Source organism: Microtus oregoni, unplaced genomic scaffold (assembly GCF_018167655.1).
Source record: "Microtus oregoni isolate MIOR12 unplaced genomic scaffold, Mior012 000000F_ref0000247, whole genome shotgun sequence".
Classification (NCBI taxonomy): Eukaryota; Metazoa; Chordata; class Mammalia; order Rodentia; family Cricetidae; genus Microtus; species Microtus oregoni.
Genome location: NW_024543059.1, coordinates 3,265,838 through 3,292,525, shown reverse-complemented (window position 1 = coordinate 3,292,525; position 26,688 = coordinate 3,265,838). Strand labels below are relative to the sequence as shown.

Below are 26,688 nucleotides of genomic sequence, written 5' to 3'. Positions count from 1 at the left end.
AGAGGAAATGGAGGTAGCCGTAAGACCATGGGGTCCTGCTGTCCCAGAAAAGCTTCCAGCCATTCAGCTGGTATTATCAACCACCTCAGAGGGAAGTGAGCCATGGCTTCCCCAGGAAGATCTCCATCACAACTGGAAATTCAACCGTCTCGGGAGGACAAGCCTTGGGCATTTGATTCTCCACTGTGAAGCAAGGAGATGCCTCGCTTCGGTAGACTGGCCTTTCTTTCCATTGAGAGAGTCCGGAGGAAGCCCCAGAAGGTCCCGGATTTGTAAGATGGCATGGATGAAATAAACTACAGATACCAAAGGGACAGACATTACCCTCACTGGCTTTCTGTCTCTTGGCCTTGCACAAGCAGAGATAGTCTGGTAGAAGGAAAGGCAGGGTCACCATGCAGGGAGCACACACGTAGGCCATATCTAGCAATCCACAATTTTCCCTTCCGTGGAGCATCCGTGTCTTGGGTCTTGCCGTTGGCAAGGCAGCACACTCTTTTCTTTTCTTTTAAATTTATTTATTTATTAAAAATTTCCACCTCCTCCCATCCTCCCATTTCCCTCCCACTCCCCCCACTCTTCCTCCCCCTCCCTCTCCAGTCCTAAGAGAAGTCAGGGTGCCCTGCCCTGTGGGAAGTCCAAGGCCCTCCCCCCTCCATCCAGGTCTAGGAAGGTGAGCAGCCAAACAGACTAGCCTCCCAGAAAGCTAGTATATGCAGTAGAATCAAAACCCAGTGTCATTATCATTGGCTTCTCAGTCCGCCCTCATTGTCAGCCACATTCAGAGAGTCCAGTTAGATCACATGCTCCATCAGTCCCAGTCCAGCTGGCCTTGGTGAGCTCCCATTAGATCAGTCACATCGTCTCAGTGGGTGGACGCACCTCTCGCGGTCCTGACTTCCTTGCTCATGTTCTCCCTCCTTCTGCTCTTCATCTGGGCCTTGGGCACTCAGTACAGCAGCACACTCTTTTCTGAGAGGATCTAAGGACCAGTGAGCATGGCCCGGTCTCCCTCAGGAAGCTCACAGTCATGCGGAAGAAAACTGTCATCTAAATGACTGAACCTCATGGAAGCAGAATGAGAGGAGCACCTCCATGCCAGCCCAGACAGGGGACACAGCGCAAGGCCAGAAAGCAATTCAGGGTCGAGAGAAAGTGCAACGGGCTCCCTGAGTGGCCAAAATGACTTGGGGGCTTGGAGGAGATTAGCAGAGTTTAATGTTGAGTAGCAGGGCTAGAAGGAATTCCATGTCCTTCCTTCTCCTCCCCTGCATAATGTAGACAAGGAAACAGGAAACCAGAGGGGGGGGGGGTGACATCATGCGTCTCCCGGTCAAACAGACAGCCAATAGCTGGGCCCAGACTAGGACTCCAGGCTCCAGCTGAGATGCCCCATGTAGCCTTGTGCATCTAGAGCATGCCTCCTCCTCTTAGAGACTTTCATCCTCCTTGAAATGTGGGGAGTGTCTACCCAGGCCTGAAGACGCTTTGAAATATATGCCATGGAGCCTTCTAGAGCATGAGAGAACTCCAATATACAATTGATTTCCATCGGAACGCTACTCCCTGTGAAGTTTTAGACTACCTTTTTCACAGAAAGGTTTAGTATATTTTGTATATATTGGCAGATTTTGACTGTTTTTTTTTTATTTTTTATTAAAATCCATATTCCAAGCTGGGTGTGGTGATTCCCACCAATAATTCTAAGACTTGGGAGACCCTGGCAAGAGGATCAAAAGCTCATGGGTTACCCAGTAAGATCTGGTCTTAAAAAAAATCTATCCCAAACATTGCATATTCATAGAATAAAAGGTCCACCTCTGCCTGGTTTTCAAAGCTCCTCCAACAAACCTGTAGGTGGTAGAGAGATTTACATACAAGGACACGGAGTCTCAGAGAACTGGAAGAAGTTACCCAGCCGCACACAGTGGATCAGCGGGAGAGCTAGACTAGACAGGAGCCCTGTCTGTAAAGAAGATGCTGGAACAAAAACTCCACTGGAATTTAAACAGCCAGATCCCTTTAGATGACACTTTTCAAAGCAGCTTCAAGGTATCAAAACGTCTTCCATGGCCCCACGAAAGACAACTGCGGATGGCAATACCCCAATTGACAGACGCAGCCCAGAAGGAGAAATTTCAAAAGAACTGCAAACAAAGAAAGCTCCCTGTCCTTCTACCACCTGCTCCACCCTTCTCCCACTGTGGGCATGGGACGCTCACACAAAGCCCTAGAATCTGGTCACCCTCCAGACGGTCTCTAAACCACATTTCTCGTGATAAGAGACAAGAGAGGAATTGACCTTTAAAAAATCTCGTGTTTCAAGGAGCAGATAAAGATTTCACAAGCCCTTTAGAAAGAAGGCACGGAATTCATTATAGCAAGTGACAAAAACTTCTCTGGGAAGTTTTCTGCAAAGGGAGGGGTACCCTCCCCTCCTTCCCCAGGGCCTGCCCCAGGGGCTGCCCACAGCCTGCTGTAAGACCGGTCTATGGCCTACAGTCTGCCCACATCTCTTTCCAGCCATGCTGTGGGTGTTCTGGTTCCCCTCCCTGCTGTCCCATAGGGACGGGAACTGGCTTGCTTATTTCCGCGTCTCCCGTGCATAGCACAGCACCTTGCCCGTGTAGGCACTGTGCTCACCGTGTAAAGGAACAAATGCATGAATGATCCTGCGAGACTCAGCCCTCTCATGGGGAAGAAGGGGAGCTCAGGGGGTGGTGGAGATGCCCAGAGCGAGGGCCCACCTCAGCCCAGGGTGGGCTGTGTCCTGGAAGAGAGAAAGCTTGAAGACAAGGATTGCTAATAATAAGCGGCTTCCCCGTGGCTGTCCCGGCTTTCCTTACCCTGGTGGTTGTAAGTCTGGGATGAGTCCCTTACTCTCTGCTGGCTTACATCAGCCAACCTCATCTGGCTGTTGTCTGCACACCTGTATGGTTTCTGTCATAGCCCCCACCCTAGATAGGCTGGCCAAACCGATCCAGCTGTTAAATGTGGGAACCTTAAAGAATCATTCATTCATGCATATGCATATATATACACATACGTTTATACACACATACATTCATACACATGGATACACATATATACACATACAGACACATACACATATATGAATACACACACACTGTGGAGCAGATGTCCACAGTGTCACAGGCTGCCAGTGCCAGTTCTGAACACAAAGGTTTTGCACAAATGCTGGGCTTATAAAATGCATCTTTGAGAGTGAAGTTTGTGGGTCCCTCCCCCCCATTCATTTCAAAGCATGTGTCTCATTTAAATGTGACAGTGGAGGAGTTGCCCACGTTTGCTGCTCAGCAAATATTTGTCAGATGTGCGAGGAGGAAACACCAGCTTACCAAGGTGCAGGCAGGCAGAATTCTGGCCTGGCATCAATCACCAGGCACCCAGTGGGCAATTCCTCAGTCCCAAGGTCTCTGGTGAGGGTGCAGTTTATGTGGCGTCTCCTTTCGAAAGGGCCCTGAGAGCTCCAGTAACCTAATTTACATGTGTCACCCCAGCTGGCTTTATCCAGCTCAGACCTCTGGGGTCACACTGCACCCAGAATCCTGCCTGGAATGTGTGCAGAGGAAGAGACCAGGGCTTGATCAAATGGCAACTGGTTGCCAGGATACCAGGATACTGGCCAAAGGGAAGTGCCTGTCAGAAGCCACCAGTCACTGTCCCTGGCCGGGTCCTTACATGGGAACCTCTCACCGCCTCCCTCCCTGAGTCTCAAAGCGTCTCTGAGAAGTAGACTTCACGGTGATCCATTTAACAGGTGGAGGAAAAGGCTCAGAGATTTTGCGGGGGACGTGTATTTTCAGCAAATACATGATCCGGGCAGGTCATCATAGCACCCTACTGCCCACAAGATGGAGGAGAAATGGGGAGCAGGGAGCCTTGGCAGGCAGGAACAAAGTGAAGCTGAAGCCAGGGCAGCAGGCACAGAAGCCGCGGCACCACGCTAGCAATGGCAGGGTGTGCTCACAGTGGGGCATTGCTGCTGCCACCACACGGAAAACTGGAGCCCTAGAGCCTAGATGTGAAGCAGGTGCCTGCTAGAGCAGAGCGGGTGGCACGGAGCTAGGGCACAGAAGAGGCGCCCGTGAGAGACAGAACTCACAGCAGAAAGGCCCTACCATAATCTTGCAAACCAGAGTACTAACGCCAAGCTAGAAGATCCACCCAGAAAGCAGTCCTGCGTGAGTGGTACTCTGGCATGGCAGGCAGCAATCACCAGAAATCATGCTGGAGGGTTCACCAACCACGTGAGATCCCCAGCGAGACTTCTAGAACAGGCAGGAATGGCTGACTACAGGCTGGGGTTAACAGCGATAGCATGCAAGAGGATGACTACAAGAACGTAATGCAAGAGAGACTATACCATAAATAAACTTTTACATGGCTACAGAGATAGCTGATGTGTAAAACCATAAGGATGGAACAAGATACTACGGGGGGGGGGGGGGTGGCAGATTTTTAAAAGTCCCAAAGAGACTATCTACAGTCTTAAAATATGGTCATTTAAGTTAATGACCCAGGGGACCAATTAAATAGCAGACCAGACACAAATGAAGGGCAGATAAGGGAAGCAGAATGGAAGTCTGAGGAAATTTATCAGGATGGGGCACAAATACAAGGAAAGAAATGCAGGGGCTGAGAGGCGTGAAATAGGAGCCGGCCCCTTTAAACTTTTATTAGCATCCCGAAGAAAGGGCCAGAGAGAAATGAAGAAAGGAGCATTCTCGGTTTATAGGAGAACTTTCCAGAACGTACGCAAGATTCAATCCTAAATAAAATGCCTAAGGAATGGCATATGGTTCACTGCAGAGCACGCGTGCTGAGTCCTGGGATTGGAGACAGCCAGGCTACAGAGGAAGCCTCATACACGCACAGCCGATGTGGACGGATCCATGAGTCTAAAGAAGGAAGTGCCACCCTTTGTCTGTCATGATGCATGGCTAAAGAAACCGAGGCTGGAGACATTAAGACTTGCACAGGGTCCCACAACTCCGGTGGCCATCTGGCTGGAGAGAAATTGTCTTACGTGCTGAGCCTGGCATAACAGGGCATCGTTTCAGTAAGGCTCCCAAATTCCCATTCTCCATTTACAAAACTATTCCCGTGAGTCTCTCCAGGATGACTCAGAGAACATTCCGTGTGTCAGAAAGAACGGAGTTCAGATCCCCCCTCAACTTCTTTAGGAACTACCTCTACAGCCATCAGCTTTACCATGCCTAAGATGTGGTTCCGTTTCTCTGAACAGTCGCTCCCTCGCGGGATGGGTCAGCACTAAGGCCCTTAGTCCTTATAAAGTGTTTAGCACAGTGCAGGGCCTGATGTCCCTGTCATTTGTCCTCTCCACCAACCTAACATGGTGAGAAGCACCCTCACTCCCGGGTCACCTTCCTCAGAGCTGGAGAGTAGGCACCCCTCCCAGGCACCGCATGGCAGAGTGTTTATGGAAAAGTAAAAGACTGGCTTCCAGGGACTACTTTGGTGGTAAACAGGAGCAGGCAAGAGCTAATAAAATTTCAAATTAGCCATGACTTTTCACGGCCCTTCAATTGTGCCGGCTGATTTAATGGTCACCGTCCCTGCTCGCTAAGATTGAATAATGGAGCATCTCTGCAGAGTTATGGATGCGGCCGCTGGAACTGTCACGCTCACATCAATAGCAGAATGCAAATAACCCTCTGCTTGGGCTGTAATTATGTGTTTAAGTAATGTCTGACGGCGGCAGCCAAAAGGGATGCAATGAAAACCGCCATCGGCAGGAGAGGGCGGCTGCTTTGCTAGGCCGTGGAACCTGGAAGCTAGAAGACAAGCTAAGGTTACCACCCACAACCTCTCTGGGGTGAGGTACAGGTAGGTAGTCCTTCATTTCAGTCAACCATGTTTTAGGTTCAGAATCTACCTTTATTAAGCACCTACTGTGTACCCAGTACTGGGTTGAATTTGGGGATGTAGTGCTACATGGGTCATTGTTGAAAGGAAACTTAATGACCCTCTTATTATCTGTGTGAGAACATGGGAAGCTGGCTAAATAAAGGCCTTCAGTGTGTGAAGGGTTTGTCACCAACCCAAACCCGGGCTTGATCCTTGGGACTGAAAGAGTGGAAGGAAAGACTCCCAAGGTTGTCCCCTTAGTGCTACATGCACATTGTGGCCCATGCTTTTACACACACACACACACACACACACAAGCTCGTGCGCGCACACACACACACACCTGAAGAAACTGTAGTAATTTTAAAAATTGAGAAAAATATAGGAATCTGAGACCAGATTTACTGACTTACCCAAGGTCACACAATGGGAAGAGTCACAGCTGACATCTGATCCCAGGAGTCACAGCTGACAGCTGATCCTGTCCTCTAGCTCTGGAATCCAGACTCTGTCACTGTGCTCCCTGCCAGGAGGCCACGGGCACTTGGGTACTGTACAGAAAATGGAGGGGGGGGTGGGATGGAAAAAACAACAACAAATGGAATATTGCCAGGAATGGTTGTCCCTAATTTACTTAAGGGGGCGCAAGAAACTGGGATTGAGGTCGACTAAGAGGCTTGGCCATTTAACTAAAGTTAAGTTCCCCAATCACTGTTCATTCAGCTGTTGAACACACCATAGAAGGTAGGCTTGAAGTGACTCAGCCAGCGAGAATGAGGGAACCAGAGGAGAGCCAGGGGGCATGCCGTGCTCTACAGTTGCAGTCTATACTATAAATCCTAGGAAAACGGAGGTGAGCTGGCTGTGCCAGCATTTCTTGGGTACTGTTGGTGAGAACACGGTATTCGGAGAGATTGGATTCGGCCAGTTGTCTGGAGTCAGTCTGACAGGCAGTCCTGGGACATGAACTTCAGGCTCCATGGCTTATGATCCTACCATCATAGCAACTGCTGAATACGGTTGATTGAAGACATCATGTCCTGGCTTTTACAGACTAGCATCTCGTGATATCTGCTGCGTCATTTGTTGACTGTTTATTTGGTTTGTTGTTGTTCATTTAATAGCCTTTTCAAAGCACATCTGCTGAGTGCTAGGGGTACAGCAGAGATAACCAAAGCACCGCTGGGACCAGGACGGTTGGAAAGTTTTCCAGTGTCACACAGCTCAGAAGCTGTCAAGCCAGGGCAGTACACAGGTCACCTCTGCTTGTAACATCCAAGATGTGACTCTGGGGTCTTCCTAGCCCATCTTCTAATCTCTGGAGCAGTTACCCATCCTAAACTGTTAGTTGGGAACTATAAGAGTTCCTTACAATAATAAAGCCTGAACCGTGTAGCCTAGGCTAATCTCTTTCTTTGTATTTGGGAAGTAGCGTGAGCTGTAATAGTTTAGGGGTCCTGAAGCTACCCATCCATGTGGTCAAGACAACTTCCCACAAGTCACAACTCACAGAAGACAGATCTGGGCCTCTGCAGGGCTGAGGGCTGTGCCCCAGGCCACTGATCCCACAGCTGAGGAAGCTGCCACGCTTACAGGGCCTGAGCATCCTTTCTTCTTCCTCACACCAGAGCCAGGGAGTCACCAGGTTTTAGATTTCACCCTGTAGGTCCCTCAAAAACGACTGTGCGTTCTCCACCAGTGCCACTCTCACCTAAGCTGCTCCATTTCCCGTCTGTGCAACCTCAGCACCTTGCCCTTCCATCTGTGAGTTTTAGCAGTGTGCCTTGGGTGAAATCACCCTCTGTTGCAAGCCTTTGGGGGTACCTATGGCATGAGGGCAAATTTCCAGGTCACTAACATGGACTAAACGGTCCAGCACAGCTGCCCCCAACCCACACCGCAGCCTCATCCTTGCTATTTCCCCCCTAAACACCAGCATTTTGGCTTAGCATCTCTGATGGCCATGCATTCTCTCTCCTCTGAGCTTTCTCCAAAACCCTTTCTGCTGTCTCCTTAGAAGAGGACAAACAGTGTACACACCATATGCTTACCTAGCTGTATCACCTATGAGACAGAAAGTCTGGGGCCAGAGGCATCTGAAGCACCTGGATCTTCTTGAGCTCTGAAAAGCCCTGGGTTCTGTCTGCATCTGAAGTTTGGCAATGAGGGACAGATAGGCAAACACAGCTGATTGAACGTAGCTATATAATGTTCTGCACATGCTCTGTCGCCCCTGCAGATGGCTTGGTGGACTGCATGGACCCCGACTGCTGCCTCCAGCCCCTCTGTCACGTCAACCCGCTGTGCCTGGGCTCTCCCGATCCTCTGGACATCATCCAAGAGACCCAGGCCCCCATACCCCAGCAGAACCTGCAATCCTTCTACGACCGCGTCAAGTTCCTCGTGGGCAGGGACAGCACACACGTCATCCCCGGGGAGAACCCCTTTGATGGAGGGTAAGTCCGTGGGGCTCAGCCCCAGCAGCAGCTCTTGCAGGGAGACTGATGTCTGGTGTGAGGAGGCTGAGAGGGTGGACAGGCCAGAGGCTCAAATGTGTTTGCAAGAGAGGCAAAGACCCAGCCTCCAGCAAGCCTCCAGCACTCCCACCGACAACACTGCTGCCCGAGGGCTTTCGAGCAAAGCTGCACCTTTCCCACTGGGTGACAGATGGGGTGAGTGAAAATCAAAGGTCTGAGGGGAATCTTGGATCAATACCCACTTTGCAGTCAGCTCTTTCTGATCCCATGGTCTGAGCTGAAGGGCTTTGACACTGTTTGCCCTCAGAGCTGATAGAAGGCTTTACTAACCTGGAGGCAGGCTGCATCCTAGGCCACGTGTCCACTCGGTCTTCCCCAGGCCACGTGTCCACAAATTCTTCCCCTAGGTCACGTGTCCACGCATCTTCCCAGGCCACGTGTCCACACATTGTTCCCCAGGTCACGTGTCCATACATCTTCCCAGGCCACATGTCCATGCAGTCTTTCCCCAGATCACATGTCCACGCATCTTCCCAGGCCACGTGTCCACACATTGTTCCCCAGGTCACGTGTCCATACATCTTCCCAGGCCACATGTCCATGCAGTCTTCCCCCAGATCACATGTCCACGCATCTTCCCAGGCCACGTACTCACACATTCTTCCTTTAATAATTGTGTCACCCACGGAACATTTTCTCACTGAGACCTTGTCTGTGTCAGGACCAGTGCTAGGGTGACAACAATGGGTAGGATATACTGTCTGCCTATTGGTTACTTACTGTCAACTGGGCTATAAAATGAATATAGTTATGATATACTTGGCCAAAAATGTGTGGCAAGGGTCCTAAGGGACACAGAGGAGGTGTGCTCTGGATGAGTAGGGGAAACAAGACTTTTTCTTTTGGTTTTTTTGACAGGGTTTCTCTAGCCCTGACTGTCCTAGAACACACCCCATAGACTAGGCTGGCCTCGAACTCACAGAGATCCACCTGCCTCTGCCTTCTGCATCCTGAGATTAAAGGTGCACACCACCACTGCCTGATGAGAAACAAGTCTTAAAGATGAGAGGCAGTTAGCCAGGCTGGTGAAAGAGGAGAGGTTCAGAGGAGGGAGAAGAGTTCACACAAAGCAGGAGGTATGGCAGGATCTGGGAGCCAGCAAAAGATGACCCCGTGTTCTCCGCTCTGGTCAGGACATTAAACCAGCACAGTTTCCAGAAGTAAAGATAATCATTTCTCTGCAATGTCTTCTAATACAGTAATGCTTCATGCATGCTGAACTCTGAGTCAACACGGTGAATCCTGCAGTCACCGAAAATGATTTCTGGGCCAAAGGGTCCCTACCCTAAGTGATGAGAAGTGATGAAACCATGGGAATGAGGAACCAGCGGGGCTTGGCTAGAGACGGGTGTGAGACTGAGGGGTTTCCTGTCTGTGGATGCCGGGGTGGATAGTGGTGACGTCACCAGGATGAGGATCTAAAAGCAAGACCGGGGGTAGGAGAAAAGTGGTGGCCTCACCTTGAGCAGAGAAAGGGTAAAGAAAAGATACAACATAGTCACACATCCAGGGGGAAGTGTCTGCCGGCAGTCCGAAGTCATTCTTGAGCTGAGAAAGGGTAAAGATACAATAGAGTCATACAGCCAGGAGGAAGTATGAGATGTTAAACTCCAAGCTCAGTGGGAGGGCCCTGCCTGGAAGAATAAAGTGGAGAGCATCAAAGACCCAACCTCACCCCCAGCGTCATGTGCACACGTGTACACCACTCAGGCAGATACATTAGAGGGCACATTCTTAAACACAGCCCAGAGCAGGTACAGCGGCTTTTCCATGTGCACACGTCCAGTCGCATGCTAGAGCGAGGAACAGCTAGAGTGTGTGTGGGGGGGGGGGGGATGACATTTCTTGGTCAGAACTGCTGCTTTTGTTCCTAAGAAGATGCTGTTATTCAATTGTGTGATTTTGTATGTAGGCTTGTAGGCCTTCCCCCGGCGTGAGTTCTTTTAATCAAGTGCAGATATAAATAATATTCCTACCAAGGAAAATGGTGCTTGTTCAGCCTTTCATGACCGGCCCATATGGCATCCGATTAGAGCTACGGTTTGTCAGTTGCCTGTAGCTGTTCTGTTAGGGAGTACCATATTCATGCCAGGCTGCTCCGTGCCAGCAGGAACATGTCCCCCGGGTGTCCTCCTCGGGATGTGCTGAGCCTGGTGCTTAAGTACTACGATACGCTGTGGGACCTGCCCTGGGTTCTCGGCACGGCTTGCGTGGACTTGAGAAGCCTGTGCTAGGGGAAGAGCCAAAGCTAAGGCCCACTTCAGCTCCTGGCTTTGCAACCCCTGTGTGCATGGCTCTGGTGAGGGGCTCGATAAAATGAGTCATGCCAGCAGCTGCCACCCCTCGAATCTGTGTTCTCCAGGCCAATCCTGCATCTCACTCATTAGAACTCAGTAGTTGCTCAAGGAATGTGTGTGCACATAAATTACCTTGAAGAATGAGAAATGCAGAAGGAAAAGGAAGAGGAGAGGGAAGGGGGGCAGATAGACACATTTTACTTGGTTTTGGACAGAGGATTCGGGGCCCAGCAGGGTTCAGCCATCTGCCAGACAGCACACTGGAGGTGAGGAGCAGAAGCTAGAGAAGACAGCTCCCACGTCCTTGCTTACACATCTGTTGCCTTCAGTTAAATTACAGACACTTGGAAGGCAGTGACTATTTCTCTGTGCGAACCCGAGACACGTCAAGAAGGGCCTGGAAGATGGTATTTGTTTTACAAATGAGTCGATAATAGAAGGTTCCAAAATGTTAGTATGAAATCCCTCTTCTGGCCTTCACCTGATCCAGTAGGCCCCTGCTCCTGGCTGATCTAGATTCAGAAAAATAGCCATCCATCACCACGGGTCCCCAAACATCCCTCTGTCAAATAAGCCTGGTGACCAGTCAGAAACACTGTCAGGTGTCAGGTGCCTACTCCATGGTTTCAAATGGGCCTAGTGGTAAAAACCCTTCCTTGTGCAATTGGGATGAAGTAGAGTCAGTTTCCCGGCTCAAACTTTTGCTTTCTTTCCTCTCATCTGAGAGGGTGGTGTTAGGGTAATGGGGAAGGCTCAATGTTGCCTTCCTGGCTTTACCACAAGCCATGCATGCATGCATGAAATATAATAAATATTTCACAGCAGCCTTAAAAAAAGATTAAAATAAAGGATCCACTTAGGGAGTGCCCTGTTCATGCCAGCCCGCTCCATGCCAGCAGGAGCGTGTCCCCTGAGTGCCTCCTGGTTATGGACTGAGCCGGGCACCTAATGGATCAGTAGATGGTGGCTTTTACAGTGTAGCGTATCAGAAACTAGGACAGACTTTGCAATCAGACGGTCCTGGACCGAAGGGCAGTAGCGTGGGGCGGGGTTGGGGGTGATGCTGTCAAAGGTGCAGTCCCCTCATCTGAGATACCGGGGGAGTGACATGTGTGTCAGAAGACAGCTTGAAGAATTAAAGGGAAAGAAGTATACAAAGCTCAACCTGGGGCGCCCGCCACCCAGAAGCACCTTGGATAATTACCTAACAGCGCCTGAGGATGAAGGCGATGACGTTAGGAGCTGCCAGCTCCACTTCCTTAATGGGAATCAAAGCTTGAGTAACAACTGCTCCCCAGAAACGTCCAGCCCCCCTATCGGGAGAGATGGGTTTAGGTGGCTGGATCACTATCAGAGGATAAGAAAAGGCTATGCTCTGCCAGCCAGCGGACACTGGGATCCTTGTTAGTGAGGAATCCAGTGCACTTCTCCAGGGTGCAGCCGGTGGACAGACAGGCCCGCTTAGTGCCCACATGTAACAGTAACAAAGCCTGTGCCCAACCCGCATCCGGGCAACCTATATGCTGTGCCACGAGTTGCACGGTTTGACTAGGATTCCGCTCCACAGCTTCCAAAGTGCAGACTGTCACCCACAGCCTCTCTGAGTCCAGTAAGGACAGCAGGGTAACTCCTTTGCTCTGCAGAATCACGGCCATATGCCAGGCCCAGGGAGACTCAGATTGAGGGTTCCAGGCTACTGCTTGTAACTGGCTGGACCCCTGAGATATGGAAATAAACAAGCCACTCTCGTAGTATAGGCCTCTCCTCAGCATCCATCCATGTCTGGGATGAAGAAGCAAGAGAGTCCTCGAAGATATACACAAGATAGGTGGAGCATTCGCGTGCCAGAAAGCATGGAATAGGGAGGGGCAGGCCACAGCTCCTCAGGGAGGGAGGCTGGGCTCCCTGGAAGAAACCACAGTGGTGGTTCGGAGCTGAGGTGGAAGAACTTCAGAGAAGGGAGAACAGGGAAGGTCTCTCCATCTCCTGTTGAAGTTAGTCGGCTTTGTATCAGCAGACACCAACGAGAATGCCTTAAAGGGGATGGTAGAAGGATGTCCAACCGTCCAAACAGAGAAGAAAGAGCACAGGACATAGACTGTGCAGCTTGGAGTCAGGCAAGCAAGGAAGGGTCGGCAGCTTGGGCATCTCCTGAAAACCCTCAAGAGAGAGCAGTTTCCTCTTCTGGTCATGCAGATGTCTGAGCAGCACCAAGAAGGTTGAGAAACTGGATGTAGGGCAGATATCACCTCCATGAGCAGTTACTGGTTACAAGGGGATGCGCTGGCAAATAACACCCAACGCTATTTGTGTAGAGGCTGAGAATACATTCAAGAACCCTGTCGAGGTCTGAGACATGGTATGACTTTGACAAGCCTTGGCGGTTGTCAGCCCACTCAGCAGATAGGTGGATGGGGGGGGGGGGGGTGATAGGACACATCATGAACAGGAAGTGACAGGACATGGCGTGGATGGGGAGTGACAGGACACGGCGTGGACGGGGGTGGCAGGACACGGCGTGGACAGGGAGTGACAGGACATGGTGTGGACGGGGAGTGACAGGACATGGTGTGGATGGGGAGTGACAGGACATGGTGTGGACGGGGGTGGCAGGACATGGTGTGGACGGGGGTGGCAGGACATGGTGTGGACGGGGGTGGCAGGACATGGTGTGGACAGGGAGTGACAGGACCTGGCATGGACAGGGTTGGCAGGACACAGTGTGAACAGGGGGTGACAGGAAATGGCGTGGATGGGGGGAACCTCACATGTAAGGGGTGTAAGCGAGAGCATATAAATATGTGAACCTGTGTGTACATGAAAGCGTGTGGACGTGTGAGGGATGCATATGTGTGTGTGTGTGTGTGTGTGTGTGTGTGTGTGTGCGCGCGCGTGCGCGCGCACGCTGTAGGGAAGCTGTATTGCTTCCTGTGGGTTTCAGTTGCACAGGATTAGAAATGCATGGTAGATTGAGAAACCAAAATGGAGAAGAGTATGCGTTTCCAGGGCAACCAGAAAATAGAGGATTTTAGCGGTGCTGGAAGATAACCACAGTGACATTCTTCAGGAGGCATGTTCCAACACTTGAAATCAAGATGGCAGTTGAGTAAATGAGAATGGTAAGCGTGGAGATCCCGTGGGAGAAGGACATACATGGTAGATGCAGACCAGAAAGGGAGCATCAGGGCAGGGACCCAGAAAGATCCACAAACCGACTTAAAGCATTGTGTTTGACTCACGACTCAAAGCCAGCTCTATACAGAAGGGAAGTAACCATCATACCTCCTAAGCCTTCAGAATTTCTTTTACACCCTCAAGCAGAACCCGAAGTTTTCAGAAATTTTAAATATGGAAGTCTAAAGAAGGAAAAGGTAATGGGAAAAAAAGAAATGGTCACACGTGTGGTATCCTTTCAACCAGTCCACTGCCAAGCATAGACAACACCCAAGTGTGGGTGCCCCCGAGTTACAGATGGACATCCCACACTCCCCATCCCACGCTCCTGCCCTCACCTCTGGCCCAGGCCTCAGACAGCCACCAAGATCCTCCAAGAGGATGAGCCGTGGGGATCTCCTAATGAACTCAGATAAACACCAACTTCCTGACTGCTGGGCTCTGAGTGAATTAATTATTGAATTACACTCCTGATCCTTCAAAACAAACTGAGCTGACAGGCTACCCCATCAGTTACCAAAAGGGGGAGGGAGGAAAGAGAGACAGTGACAAACTACCTACTGGAAGATGGAAAAAGATAAAGCTCCCGCTTCCTCCCAAACGTGTCAGCCGTAATATATTATTCATGTTGGTTTTTAAAACTCCCTCCCCACGTCGAAATGAATGTTTATGATGATAAAGCAACAGGGTGGATTCCATCGAGGATGCAGGCAGCAGCGTCTCACGTCATCCTAATGAGCAGCTAACAACTCCTCCTCGGCCACTTGATCAGCCCTTCATTGATTTCAAAAGGAATTACCATCTCCGTTTGCCTTGCAGCTTCAGCGGGTTCCTCCTTGTCCATCACAGGAAGCGTTAGCAGAGGAGGCCGTGGTGATGCAGAGACGATTTAGTGCACAGGGAGAGGGGACCTAGATCAAGTTCTTGGGCAGTTGAGACTGGTGACCTTGGACAAAGGAGATGCGCTCTTCTCTGTACTGTGAGGTTCAGTGAGATAAAATACACAGATGCCTGGCTGCTATAGTGTGCTCTGTGCCAGGCCTTGCTAGGAATACTGTCTATAAGCAGTGATGTGCTTAAGTCCCCACCTCCAACTCCCAAGCCATACTGCAGAGGGAGTCCGTTGGTGGTCCTTGGTTTAGAACCTGAAAACCCAAGGCACAGAGAAACTGAATCAGGGGTTAAGGTCATAGGCTTGTGAATGGTAGAGGTGTCTGTTCTGTGCTGAATCTGGTGGGTTCCAAGTTCAGCGTCTCCAGTTCAGAAATCTCTACGGCAAGATGCTGTTACACTAGACACCTCCAGCTGGCTCTAACCGGCTCGCGGATGCCACACAGCATAGCACAACACACCAAGAGGCTTCACGCTACAGAGCGCCGGCTCAGAGCCCAGCCGCCTTTAAAAGCAGTATGATTGTAGACACATCTCTCACAGACTGTGGATAAATTGCGGCTGGTACTGGAAAAATCCCATCCAGTCAGCGGGAGCTCACAGAAGACAGTGTAAGGGTTTGTACAAGTCAGGCATATAAATCCACTTAAAGTGCCTTATGCGGTGTGTTGATTTACATAGCCAGTAGCAGCACGGAGAAGCAAACACGGGAAGGCAGGCGACGCACACAGTTAGTATTTGCTACCTAGATCCCTAATGATTTTTCCCATGCCCTGAATACCAGCTATTTCCTTTGAATAAGGGGAAAAAAAGTTGCGGATCCTCTCTCTGCACTGAACATTTCCTTCATCTGTTTGTAGACTATGCCTCAAACAGTAAACCTAACACCTAGCACATTCCTGGCATTTTAAGTCTTTCAAACAAGGGGTACAAGCAGAAGCCAAGTGACCCATCGAGGGGCAGGGATCCCCACCGTGGGAAGAAGCTCCCGTGCTTTCAGCCTGGGGTCCCTAAACACATCCGCATCAAGGTCAAGTGGCCCCAGGTTCTCCAACACCACCCTCGCCTTCAGCAAGAGAAGCAGCTCACCTCTTGATTCCGTAAAGCTTTAAGAGCTTATGCCATGCTACGCCTTCAAATTCTAAGAGAGCCTCTCGGAAGATGTTTCCCTTGTCCTACTGAAAGTGAGCATCAGCCAGGCCCAGCGCTGGGAATGAAGTGTGCGGGAAAACATGGCTGATCCCATCTACATGGAATTTAGCCCGCTTTGGAAATAAGATCATCTTAATCGCATGACTCATGTTCTACAGAAGTAGCCCAGAGGGGCAGGAAAGGTGGCCTCTGCTTGGTCAATGCTCTGACTGAGTCTGAAAGATGAGCAGGCAGCTTTCCAGGGAGCAGGGTCAGCGAAGGACAGGGAGGACAGCTCAGAGGCAGGGGTGAGCACTGTCAGGAGCCCAGGAGGATTCTGAAATTCTCTGTTCCGAAGGCCACTTGAACAGGGTCGCCTAGAACCAGGTAAAAATTATTTAAAACTCTTTGGGAAAACAATATCTCTAACTCCTAAACACATGTTGAATCCTGTTTTACACCAGATCAGGTGGGGAGGGGGACTCCAGGGCACTTAGCCGCTGAAGGGATAGGGGTTCAGAGGTGCGTAGCTCTCCAGAGCCAGCCCGTGACCAGATCAGAACAAGAAGCCGTGACTGCCCGACCATAGTTCTTTCTTCCCTTTTCCCTTGAGTGACAGTCAAGGCTGCTTTTTTTTTATTCTGTCTGATGGAGGACTGGGTAACAATCCGTCTGTTGTCTCTCAGGCAGATTCTTCTCTCAGTCCCAAGCCTGGCCTCTGGCCTCACGAAGCCATCGGGCAGATCTCATTGCCACCAGCAAGGGCACCTTGTTCAGGCTCTGAGTGTGTAGCTGGGCCAATGCCGGTATTGTGACGCCAGTCCTGCTGGCATGGCAGGAGCACTCCTCCTGGCAGGGCTCACCCAGCCTAATTGCTTGTTTTGTGTCCCAGCTGCCTGGCATATGCTAATTCCATGTGTTGACACTTTGACAACAGGGACAAACACACCATGGCTTTTGGTGAGCGCCAACAAGTCACCAGGACCTGGGATTCTTAGACCTCAGTAACTCTAGCACCCAGCACAGTGCCCGCCTGGCTCATAGGGGAGAACTGGGACTTTAGTGACTGTGTCGTACAGACACCGCGGTCACAGTCAGGATTCGGAAGTCTCTAGGTGACCTTGAGCAAATGTTTTCTTTCCGAGTTTCAAGTTCTTGGTCGTTATTCACCTCACGAGCAGGAATCTGCCCGCCACACCCCCCCCCCATGCTTGCCGTACCTAGTGGAAGTGAGTCACAGCCCCCGACACGTGAGACAGCCTCGTGAACGTGAATGGTGTAGTCATGGGATCGTCAGCGTCGCAGAGAGATAATCAGAAGGCATAGAGGAGCTCAGAGGAAAGGGTGATTAATTGTACCAAGAAGACTCGGTGACAGCCTTACCGAAGTGGTGACGGTGCAAGAGACTCGAAGGATGACTAGAAAATAAGACCTCTCACCTCCGTCATCCCAAGCAAGGGACCCAGGAGGAAATAAGAGGCGCTGTCCTAGCTTGCTTTCGATTTCTGTTATAAAATGTCACAACCAACGGCAACTTGGGGAGGAAAGTGTTTATTTGGTTTACATGGGCCTGTCATCGGCTACCTTGAAGGATTTGAGGACAGGAACTCAAGGCAGGAACTTGGAGGCAGGAACTGATACAGAGGTCATAGAGGGGTGCTGCTTACTGGCTTGCTCCCCATGGATTGCTCAGCCTGCTTGCTTATAGAGCCAAGGAACCACCTTCCCAGGAGTGGCACTGCCCGCGGTGATCTGGGCCCTGCCACATCGGTCATTAATCATGAAAATGCCCACGTAGACTTGCCTATAGGCCAATCTGATGGAATCATTTTTTTTTCAGTTGAGGTTCTATCTTCAGTGATGACTCCAGTTCATATCCAACTGAAAGAAAAAAAAATAGGAAGAAAACTAACTAGCACAGGTTTGATATGGCCAGCTGGGAAATCCAGAGTGGCAATGATCCTCACCTCTGATAGTTGGTTTCTTGCCAAGGTAGACTTTTAAAATCAAAGAAGCAGCAATTCTATCTTAGCCACACCCACAACACCAAGCCTCACCTTCAGCATGAGGTCAGTGTAAACGCCAACTCATTTGGGCTCATGAGAACTGATTATTAGCCTGGTGGTGATAGCCTACGTCTTTGGTAGGAAGAAGCAGGTGGATCTCTGAGTTTGAGGCCAGTCTGATCTACAGAGTGAGTTCCAGGACAGCCAGGACTCCGCAGAGAAACCTTGTCTATAAAAACAAAACAAAACAAAAACAAACAAGCAGCTAGAACTGAGAGAACCAGTTATTAAATGTTTAGGAATTTGGTAAGCTGGTTGCTAAATTGCTATTATTAAAAATTAAACTGTACCGCGTTGGAGATATGGCTGCTCTTCCAGAGGACCCAGATTTGATTCCTAATACCCACAACAGTCTATCACTCTAGTCTCAAGGGATCCTATATTTTCTTCTGACCTCCATGGGCACCGGGCATGGACATTGTGTACACACATACATACCGGTGAAACACTCATAAAACACAATTTTCAGTTTAAATTAAAAAGCCTAAACTAGAATTATATCAAAGGGTTATACATACTCGAGACTTACCACTTCCTAAGGATTTGATTGGGTTTTATAATTATTGCTTTTGAGCTTATTTGAGAGTAATGGCGTCAGGAGCTAGGAATACCCCATAATAGTTTACCACTGTGCATTTCTCCCCAACTCTGTGGCATCATGTTGGCAGCTTGAATGCGGCCATGATGGGAGCGTTTACACCACAGGAATGGGTAAATACCATTCTTGACAACCGCGCCTCTCACTCTTCTCTTCTCTGTCCCCTTCACGCTCTCATCTGTCCTTAAACATCTACCAATGCCCCGCTGGTCGTATCCGCTGAATAACTGCATAAAGGGAGCAATTGTTGGGAAACCTAGCTCTTCTCAAACCTCCTTAGACAAAAGCGCATAGCATGAAACGTATACAGAGGCCTCCACAAAGTGACTTTCCGCATCTCCTTTGTGGCACGGGGACATCTTGTTAAAGAGGGCTTTCTCGACAACTGAAAGCCGCGGTTAAAGAGAAAGAGGATGGAAGTGTTTTACTCTAGGACCTGGTTTCTGAGCCAAACGCCTGTCTTCTGCCATGAGGCCTCAGTGGCCTGGAGGGGCTAGGCGTGTCAACTTAATCGTCTCCAGAATCCAAAGCAGTCCGCAGGAGCCTGCGCTAGCGTTACATCTGCTCTGGTTTGCCGGACGGGGACTAAACGATAGCCAAATGCTGATGGTTTAATGTTTCCCAACGACCAGGAAATTCCCCCAAAGAGAGAACAATCAGAGGATGCTGGTCTGCAGGCACATGGGTTGGAGGGGTGCAGGGTGCAGCCAGGGAAGCCCCATGACGGTGGTTACTGTCCAGGCAGAATCCAAAGGTGCTGTGCATGTCAGGAGGCTGGAGAGTAGCCAGGACCAGGCGCTGAGATCTGTTAGTAACTCACTGGAAGGACAGAGTTCCAGCGAAACAAAATTCAATTGCCCTCCACTGAAGAAAGCCTCTCTCAGTACCAGCTGAATGCAATTGATGGAATAAATATCTCCCATTAGCGGAAAGATAATTTCACATAAATACTTTGAGAGACCATCCGAACAGGACTGCAGGTCTTCGCTGAGCCTCGCCTGCTTAACTGACTTGCCCTGTAATTGCATTTAGACCAAGGGCCTCGGAAGGAAAGCTCTGACTGAATTAGCACCAGTCAGACTGCAGAGTGAGGTGAGGTGAGGTGGGGTGGGGTGGGGTGGGAGGGGTGAGGCTTGTAGTGCATTGTGGGTAGGTGTTGTTGCCTTCAGAAAGGACAAGCTGACACTAGTGAGACCAGCTGCTTGCAAGCCTGGTGTTAATTGCTTTTCTCATCAAACAGAGAAAAGCTTCTCACTTGAGGGAAGTAAGGATTTGAGTGTCTAATAAAGATGGGATAGAGTTTGAGATTTTTTTTTCTCATGAATGCCCACAGGCCTTATCAGTAGCTCTTCCGTAGGCCAGGAGCAAAAGGGTTCCTGAGGCTGGGGAGTGAGAGAATGTGAGCAACAGCACCTGCATTTATGGCCGTGTGGATAGTGTGTCATCAGTGGCGTGACCACAGTGTGTCATCAGTGACCGTGTGCATAGTGTGTCATCAGTGACCGTGTGCATAGTGTGTCATCAGTGGCGTGACCACAGTGTGTCATCAGTGGCCGTGACCACAGTGTGTCATCAGTGGCTGTGACCATAGTGTGCCAAGAGAAGGAGAGATTCTGTCACCATTCTTTTGGTTTGTTTCCTACTTTGAGGTCCTTAGAAAATGTCATCTATAAAATGATCCTATTTCTGAAATACATGCAAACCATGCTTCTAGATGATGGCAAATTGTCTTGTTTTTTTGCTCAATCTCCCGTTGTTGTTTTTGTTGGTTTGGTTTGGTTTTTTCACTGTGACCGAGTACTTGCTAGTTATGGTCCAGGCACTGCACTATAGAGAAAGCCTCGTCATGCCCTCAAGCAGCCTGACATCCAGGTGGAGATGAGAGAGATATGAAGTAGGCAAGGTACTGAGGTGTCTGTCTGAGTGTTTGAGGGAGTAAGATGTGAGTTCTGAGCAGGAATGTCAAGAAAGGCTTTAGAGAAGAGATGTCCTTTGAAGTGGGTGTTGAGGGATGAGGATGTTGGGGGTGCCTGCAGATATGGGATGAGAATGTTGGGGTGCATGCAGAAATTGGATGATAATGTTGGGGGGTGCATGCAGAAATAAATAAGATGAGAAGGTTGGGGGTGCCTGCAGAAATGGGATGAAGATGTTGGGGTGCCTGCAGAAGTGGGATGAGGATGTTGGGGTGCCTGCAGAAATGGGATGAGGATGTTGGGGTGCCTGCAGAAATGACATTTTAGGCAGCTGGGAGGTTTCACACAACATTCTCCCAGCAAATGCGGGAAAGTGCGTGGTTTGTTGTCTAAAGTACAGGGAACAAGTAGGAGTTGGGGGAGGGAGTGGGTCTGGGAGTGGGGACAGGCTCCCAAGGAGACACCCCGAGGAGATGCCATCATTTGTCCTTCTCTTTCGAATGCCAGGTGGAAGGAAGTGCACCCCTCCATCCCAATCTCTTTCTTGTATCCTCATTTCCAGTAGTGTTGTTTTCTATGTTCCAAGATGAAAAGCAGAAAAAGGCAAACGAAAATGAGGCTTAAAGAACTGTCACATGCTTGCAAAAGTTCAGAGATCTAGGAAGTAGCAGAGCTGAGATTTGAACCTAGGGCACCTGACTCTGTGGTTCCCATCATAACTATACTGTGTTGTTCCCTGGGATCAGCTTTCTTCCCTTACGTGAATCATGGCTTTAGAAAAATAACATTGGAGTATGATACTTGAAAATATTTCCCCAGAGTGATTCTCTCAAGGACACTTTGATCCCTTGAAGAGAGGTGACAGATTATTATCGGAAGTGAACACCTGGGGCTCCTGGATGTAAGGTGTGTCTAAGTGACCAGCCTTTTGGCTATAACAGAGGTTTCCCTGCTGACCATGAGAGGCACTTCATGCTGTTCCTTCTCCTCCTCCCACAGGCATGCATGTGTTATCCGTGGACAAGTGATGACATCAGATGGGACCCCGCTGGTTGGCGTGAACATCAGTTTCATCAATAACCCTCTCTTTGGGTACACAATCAGCAGGCAAGATGGCAGGTAGGAGACCTTTTGTGGGTCAGGGAGTTGGGGCCTGTGGTCTCCCAACATGGCTGCCCCTGGATTGGTTATGTGGACAGAGGGTCAGACAGCCTGCCTTCTCCCACCCAGTTCTACAGCCTATGGTCTTACTGGGACCTGTGTCTAACTCTGGCCTCTGTACCTTCGGCTGTAAGCTAAGCACTTTCTTCTCACGAGGCTCACACATAAACTCAGGGCAGCTTATCCGTATTCTTCTCAGTGGCCCCTCGTAGGAATACTGTGACATTCTTCCTTTCAACCGCCTAGGAGTTACTTCAACAGAAGCCACCTCGGTGACAGCAAATCCTGGCCTTTGCATTTCCTCTGAAGTGGTTTACTTCATCAACAGTGCGAAGTAAAGCTAGGGTTTCCATGATGGCCTGGATCTCCCCCAGTGATTGGCATCTGCCTGCACAAATACTGCTGCCCAACCCTCGGCTTCTTCATCTGTAGCCTGATTCTAACGTTCTCGACCTCATAGGCTGGTCGGGAGAACCAGAGAAACGGCTAAGATATAAGAAATGGATGGGGATCACCTAGCACGTGGTATGCGCTTAAAAAATCACGACTTCCTGCCACACACTAGGATTCACTAGCGTGACACAGAGAAAGTCAATCAATAGTGGATATTAAGACTACAAATTATGATGAACTATTGAGTAACAAGGAGATAATAGTACAAATATTTTAGAAAAAAAGAAGGCGAGTGGAATATTTAGCCCGTCGGTGGTGATAAGTCCTCTATTTTTAATGAGCCCGGTGGTGTCAGTCCATCTGGCTGAGCATGGGCCCATAAGGTTGCTTCTTCACTCTGCCTTGGAAATTATGCTCCAGCCGGATTGATTTTAGCGCCTCTTTAATCCAATATCAGATGTGAGCATGTCCTAGCCGGGGTGATAATGAAGCAGGACTCATTCGTTTGTGCCTCTAAGACAGCTTGGCAAGCAGGGTGTGGGGAGCCTCCCCTCCTCCGTGGCAGTGGGAAGGGCCCAGCTGGAAAAGCAAACTGACCAGGCCAGGCCACTGCTCCCCCCACTGCACAGTTCGTGCTCAGAAGGCCCTCAGCAGCCACCCACCAGGGCAGGAAGGAGCTCCCCCTGTTCACTCCGTCTGGTCTTCGGGTTTTGGATAGCACAGAAATGGCAGCTGTGGGTATCCTCGGCCATGGATATTCTTAGAACGCTCCCACCCACAGGCGAACAGTCATCGAAAATGGAGCTTCTCCATACTGCTCTTTTTGCCATGACACCCACCACATGAAAGAGCCGACTGTCAGTCAGGAGGCACCGCTGGGCTTGCTTAGACTGGATCCACGAAACATGCCATAGTAATCCCACATGCGGTGACCTTAGCAGCCACCCATTCTTTGGCCCTCTGTTTGTGCTATGCTGATTATATGTACTGCTTCGTGAGGGCATTAAGTGCTCAGAGGAACGGCTCCTGCATCAGCCTCCCACACGGTGGCACAGCCAGAACGTGGCATTTCAAATCAGTCCTTGCTGATGCATCGTGGGGCTAGCATGCTCTTTCCAACATAGACACCATAACGTATGGAAAAGCTACCCCTTGTTCCCATAGTGTCTGAAACTCCCTCTTGCATGTGAGCAGGGAACATCTGGCCCACTCCGCTCCTCTCTTCTGTGACTCAGTTTCCCTTCCCCCGCTACACAGGAGAAGCCATGAGGCTAAAGACGGTCGGGGGAGAGAATGGATGGAAATGCACTAAAGGCCTACGCTGTGACTGAGTCGCCTGTGTCATCTTCGATTTCCAGGCGGCACCATGACGTGCTCCCCAGTTCCCCACCCGCTTCACACACATACATACATGCACACATGCGTGAATGCATGCACCTGCACACACTCAGGAACGCACGCACACATGCATCCATATACATGCACACATACACACACATGAATGCGCACACACATGCATGCACACATACACACACATGAATGCGCACACACATGCATGCACACACATGCACACATACGCACATGCACACACGCGCACGACCAGATTTTAGCAGTAGCTCATACACAGAAAATAGTAACAGAGAAATTACCCTAAAAGATCATTTAAAAGATGGAAACTATAAGTCAACTGGAACTAACAGAGCTCCTAACAAGGGGAGACTAGAAACCTGGGCTGTGCTGAGTGAGGCCCAGGGAATACAAGGGACCCTGGGCTTGTCCACCCATCACCCACCTAGCTGATTAGTAACCCTGGCAAGTGATTATGATGGTCAGCCTAATTTTACAGATGGGGAAACTGAGGCCTGGAAGATGGTCTAACTCACCTGTAACGTAAGCAATGCAGCTTGGACCAGAGAGAGACAGGCTCCATTTGAGAACCAGGCCTTCCCTCCGGGACCAGGTCAGCATTCACATCTTCCGCAGGGTTCCCCTGCCAGATGAGCACGCCTGGCCTCAGCCCATTGCACTCATCTCCTGGCCTGCTCACAGCCTTGAAAATAAATCTTTTCATGTTTGTCTCTCCCTCCCTCCCTTCTTCCCTCCCTTCCTCCAGGCCGCCTCTCTTGAACAGAGTTTGTAAGTCTGGCCAAATTTCTGTTTGGATTTTTAAAACATTCTGGCGAAGTTCTATGACAAGATTGTCAGCCCGTGAGTGTTTTCCCCAAACTGTGGGTACACTCCTGGAGAATCTCTGAGTTCAAGGTCAGCCTAGTCTAATAGTGAGCTCCAGGACAGCCAGGACCATGGTCAGAACCTGTCTAAAAAAACAATTAATTTTAAAAGAGAGAGTGAACTGTCTCAAATAACAATAACAATCATGTCCAGAAGCAATTGAAGAAGACACTCATGTCAGCCTGTGATCTCCATACATGTTCATACACAAACAGGACAGGTGCCTACACACATCTGCTCACATGCACACAGAAATAATCCACACGAAAGTTTGGGCTTTTATAGATGGGAAAACTGAAGAGGCTGGCAGATTTACTCGTGGCCACTCTGTAGTTCATGGGGTAAGGACTGGATTCAGGGCTCCCAGTGCCCAGGTAGCACCTGCTGAATCGCATTCTGCTGGCTCCTTAGTGGGCTCTGGCTCTTCACAGTGATAGCACCAGGAGCTCTGTCGCAGGGGCTCCCCCAGATGCCCTGGGTTCTGCTAAGCAGCCCCTGCTACTGTGCTTTGGCGTCTGTAACTACCCCCATCCCCCGCCAATCATTTTACAGCAACGGCTAGCGGTTTCCTGAGTCACTGTCACTAGTTGTGGCTGCAGTCCAGTCTCTGAACGTGAGAGTGGCCCTTGACCAAGGACTCGGTCCCTTCCTGGGATCTTCTCACCCTTCACAATCTCACCGTTCTCTTCTTCTTCCCCTTCCCACTGCAGCTTTGACCTGGTCACAAACGGCGGCATCTCCATCATCCTGAGATTCGAAAGGGCACCCTTCATCACGCAAGAGCATACCCTCTGGCTGCCCTGGGACCGCTTCTTTGTCATGGAAACCATCGTCATGAGGCACGAGGAGAACGAGATTCCCAGCTGTGACCTGAGCAACTTCGCCCGCCCCAACCCCGTGGTGTCTCCATCCCCCCTGACGTCCTTCGCGAGTTCCTGTGCTGAGAAAGGCCCCATTGTCCCAGAAATCCAGGTACTCGGGCTTCTTGACAATGTCAGGCCATTCTTTTATTTTATTTGGGGGCAGAGGACAATCCCAGAGACAATGGAAACCAAGAAAGTCCCCCTACAGGCTTGGGCAAGACCCCAAAGGCCAAACCCCATAGTGGACATGGCATCAGATCATGAAGGCCATTTCACACGCCTGCCTACAATCTGCCTGGCACACTAAGCCTTACAACAAACTCCTTGGTTCTTTCTACTCTGCCATCCTGGTCACCCTACCTTACTCATCCTCAGCTTTCAGAGTCTCACTTGTCTTGGTATTTCTGCTAAAAGTATAACAACCCAGTTTCTACACACAGGACTAAGCCATGGGATCCCAACTAGTAAGCATTTTAATAAAGAGTAAATAAGAAAAATGGAACATGGGTTACTTAGCGCAATATCTGACACCCACTAAGTGCTCAATAAGTTTTAGCTCTTATTATTAGTAAGATTATTTAACACCTGCTGCCTCCGTGTCCATTAAGGTTTGCTTTGGATCGGATCTACACATGCAAATGTTTTACCTAATTATCATTAAAGGGAAGTAATTGAGAAAAATGTGTTTTAATCTGATGAAAATGAAGATCAATTCTTTGCCAAGAAAAACCATGCTGAATTGAATCTCCTCCATCCAACCCCCGGGTTGGATCTCCTCTGCCATCCCCAGTCTGATGTCTTCAGGCAGAAAAGAAGGTCCAAGGAGGAGGGGAAATGGCAGCGTAGAAGCCCAGAGAGGCCCAGGTCACCTGCCTACCTAACGAGACCTTCAGCAAAGTGCATGTTGATGGATCGCCCTGGTGCTGGTGCAATAGAGCATTTATACACGCACGCACGTGTGTGTGTGTGTGTGTGTGTGTGTGTGTGCGTGTGCGTGTGTGTTTCATGTCTGAGTGAGCAAACCCATCTCACTGAGTGTGCCCTGTCGAGCAGCCTCCAATGCCGGTCCCCAGCAAGGAAACAACCATTCCTGAATCCTCACTGTGCTCTGGGCAGAAAGCTCACTCCTTCTCAGAGATGCAGTACCTGTCTCCCGTCTCAATGGCCAGGCTGACCTTTTGTATGAAATGCTTGTCAGCAGAGACAGGACTTGCTGGAGAGAAGTAATTTGTTACTCAACCCCAGCTCAGGTCCAGCCAGACATCTTTTCCCAGGAGCGGGGACTGTGGAACAAATGAGGTTCAAGGTCACCCCCTCCTTACAGTGCTCCCTGAGCCAGGTGCCTACAGGTTCGGCTGGGGCACAACCCTTGCTTATTGTGAGTCCCGCAAAACACATAAAAACGAACTCTTTGTTTTCCCAGCCCCATTGCCCGTTAGTCCTCACAAGTGCTGGGATGTGGAAACTGTGGTGGGCACATTAACGAAGGAAAATATTTATGAGAGCATCAGGCCAGCACTCAAGTGCCGCCCGTGGC

The 26,688-nt window shown here is 49.9% G+C and overlaps 1 protein-coding gene across 8 annotated transcripts in view; it reads left to right on the top strand.

Annotated features, from left to right (window-relative positions):
- Window positions 1-26,688, top strand: part of LOC121459150 (teneurin-4) — a 667,715-nt gene that overhangs the window by 584,177 nt on the left and 56,850 nt on the right. For all 8 annotated transcript variants that reach the window (XM_041669301.1, XM_041669124.1, XM_041669214.1 and 5 more), the window contains 3 exons: window positions 8,132-8,348; window positions 21,502-21,621; window positions 24,999-25,260. In XM_041669301.1, the coding sequence (XP_041525235.1) occupies window positions 8,132-8,348; window positions 21,502-21,621; window positions 24,999-25,260 (599 nt within the window). The remainder of the gene's footprint in view (window positions 1-8,131; window positions 8,349-21,501; window positions 21,622-24,998; window positions 25,261-26,688) is intronic.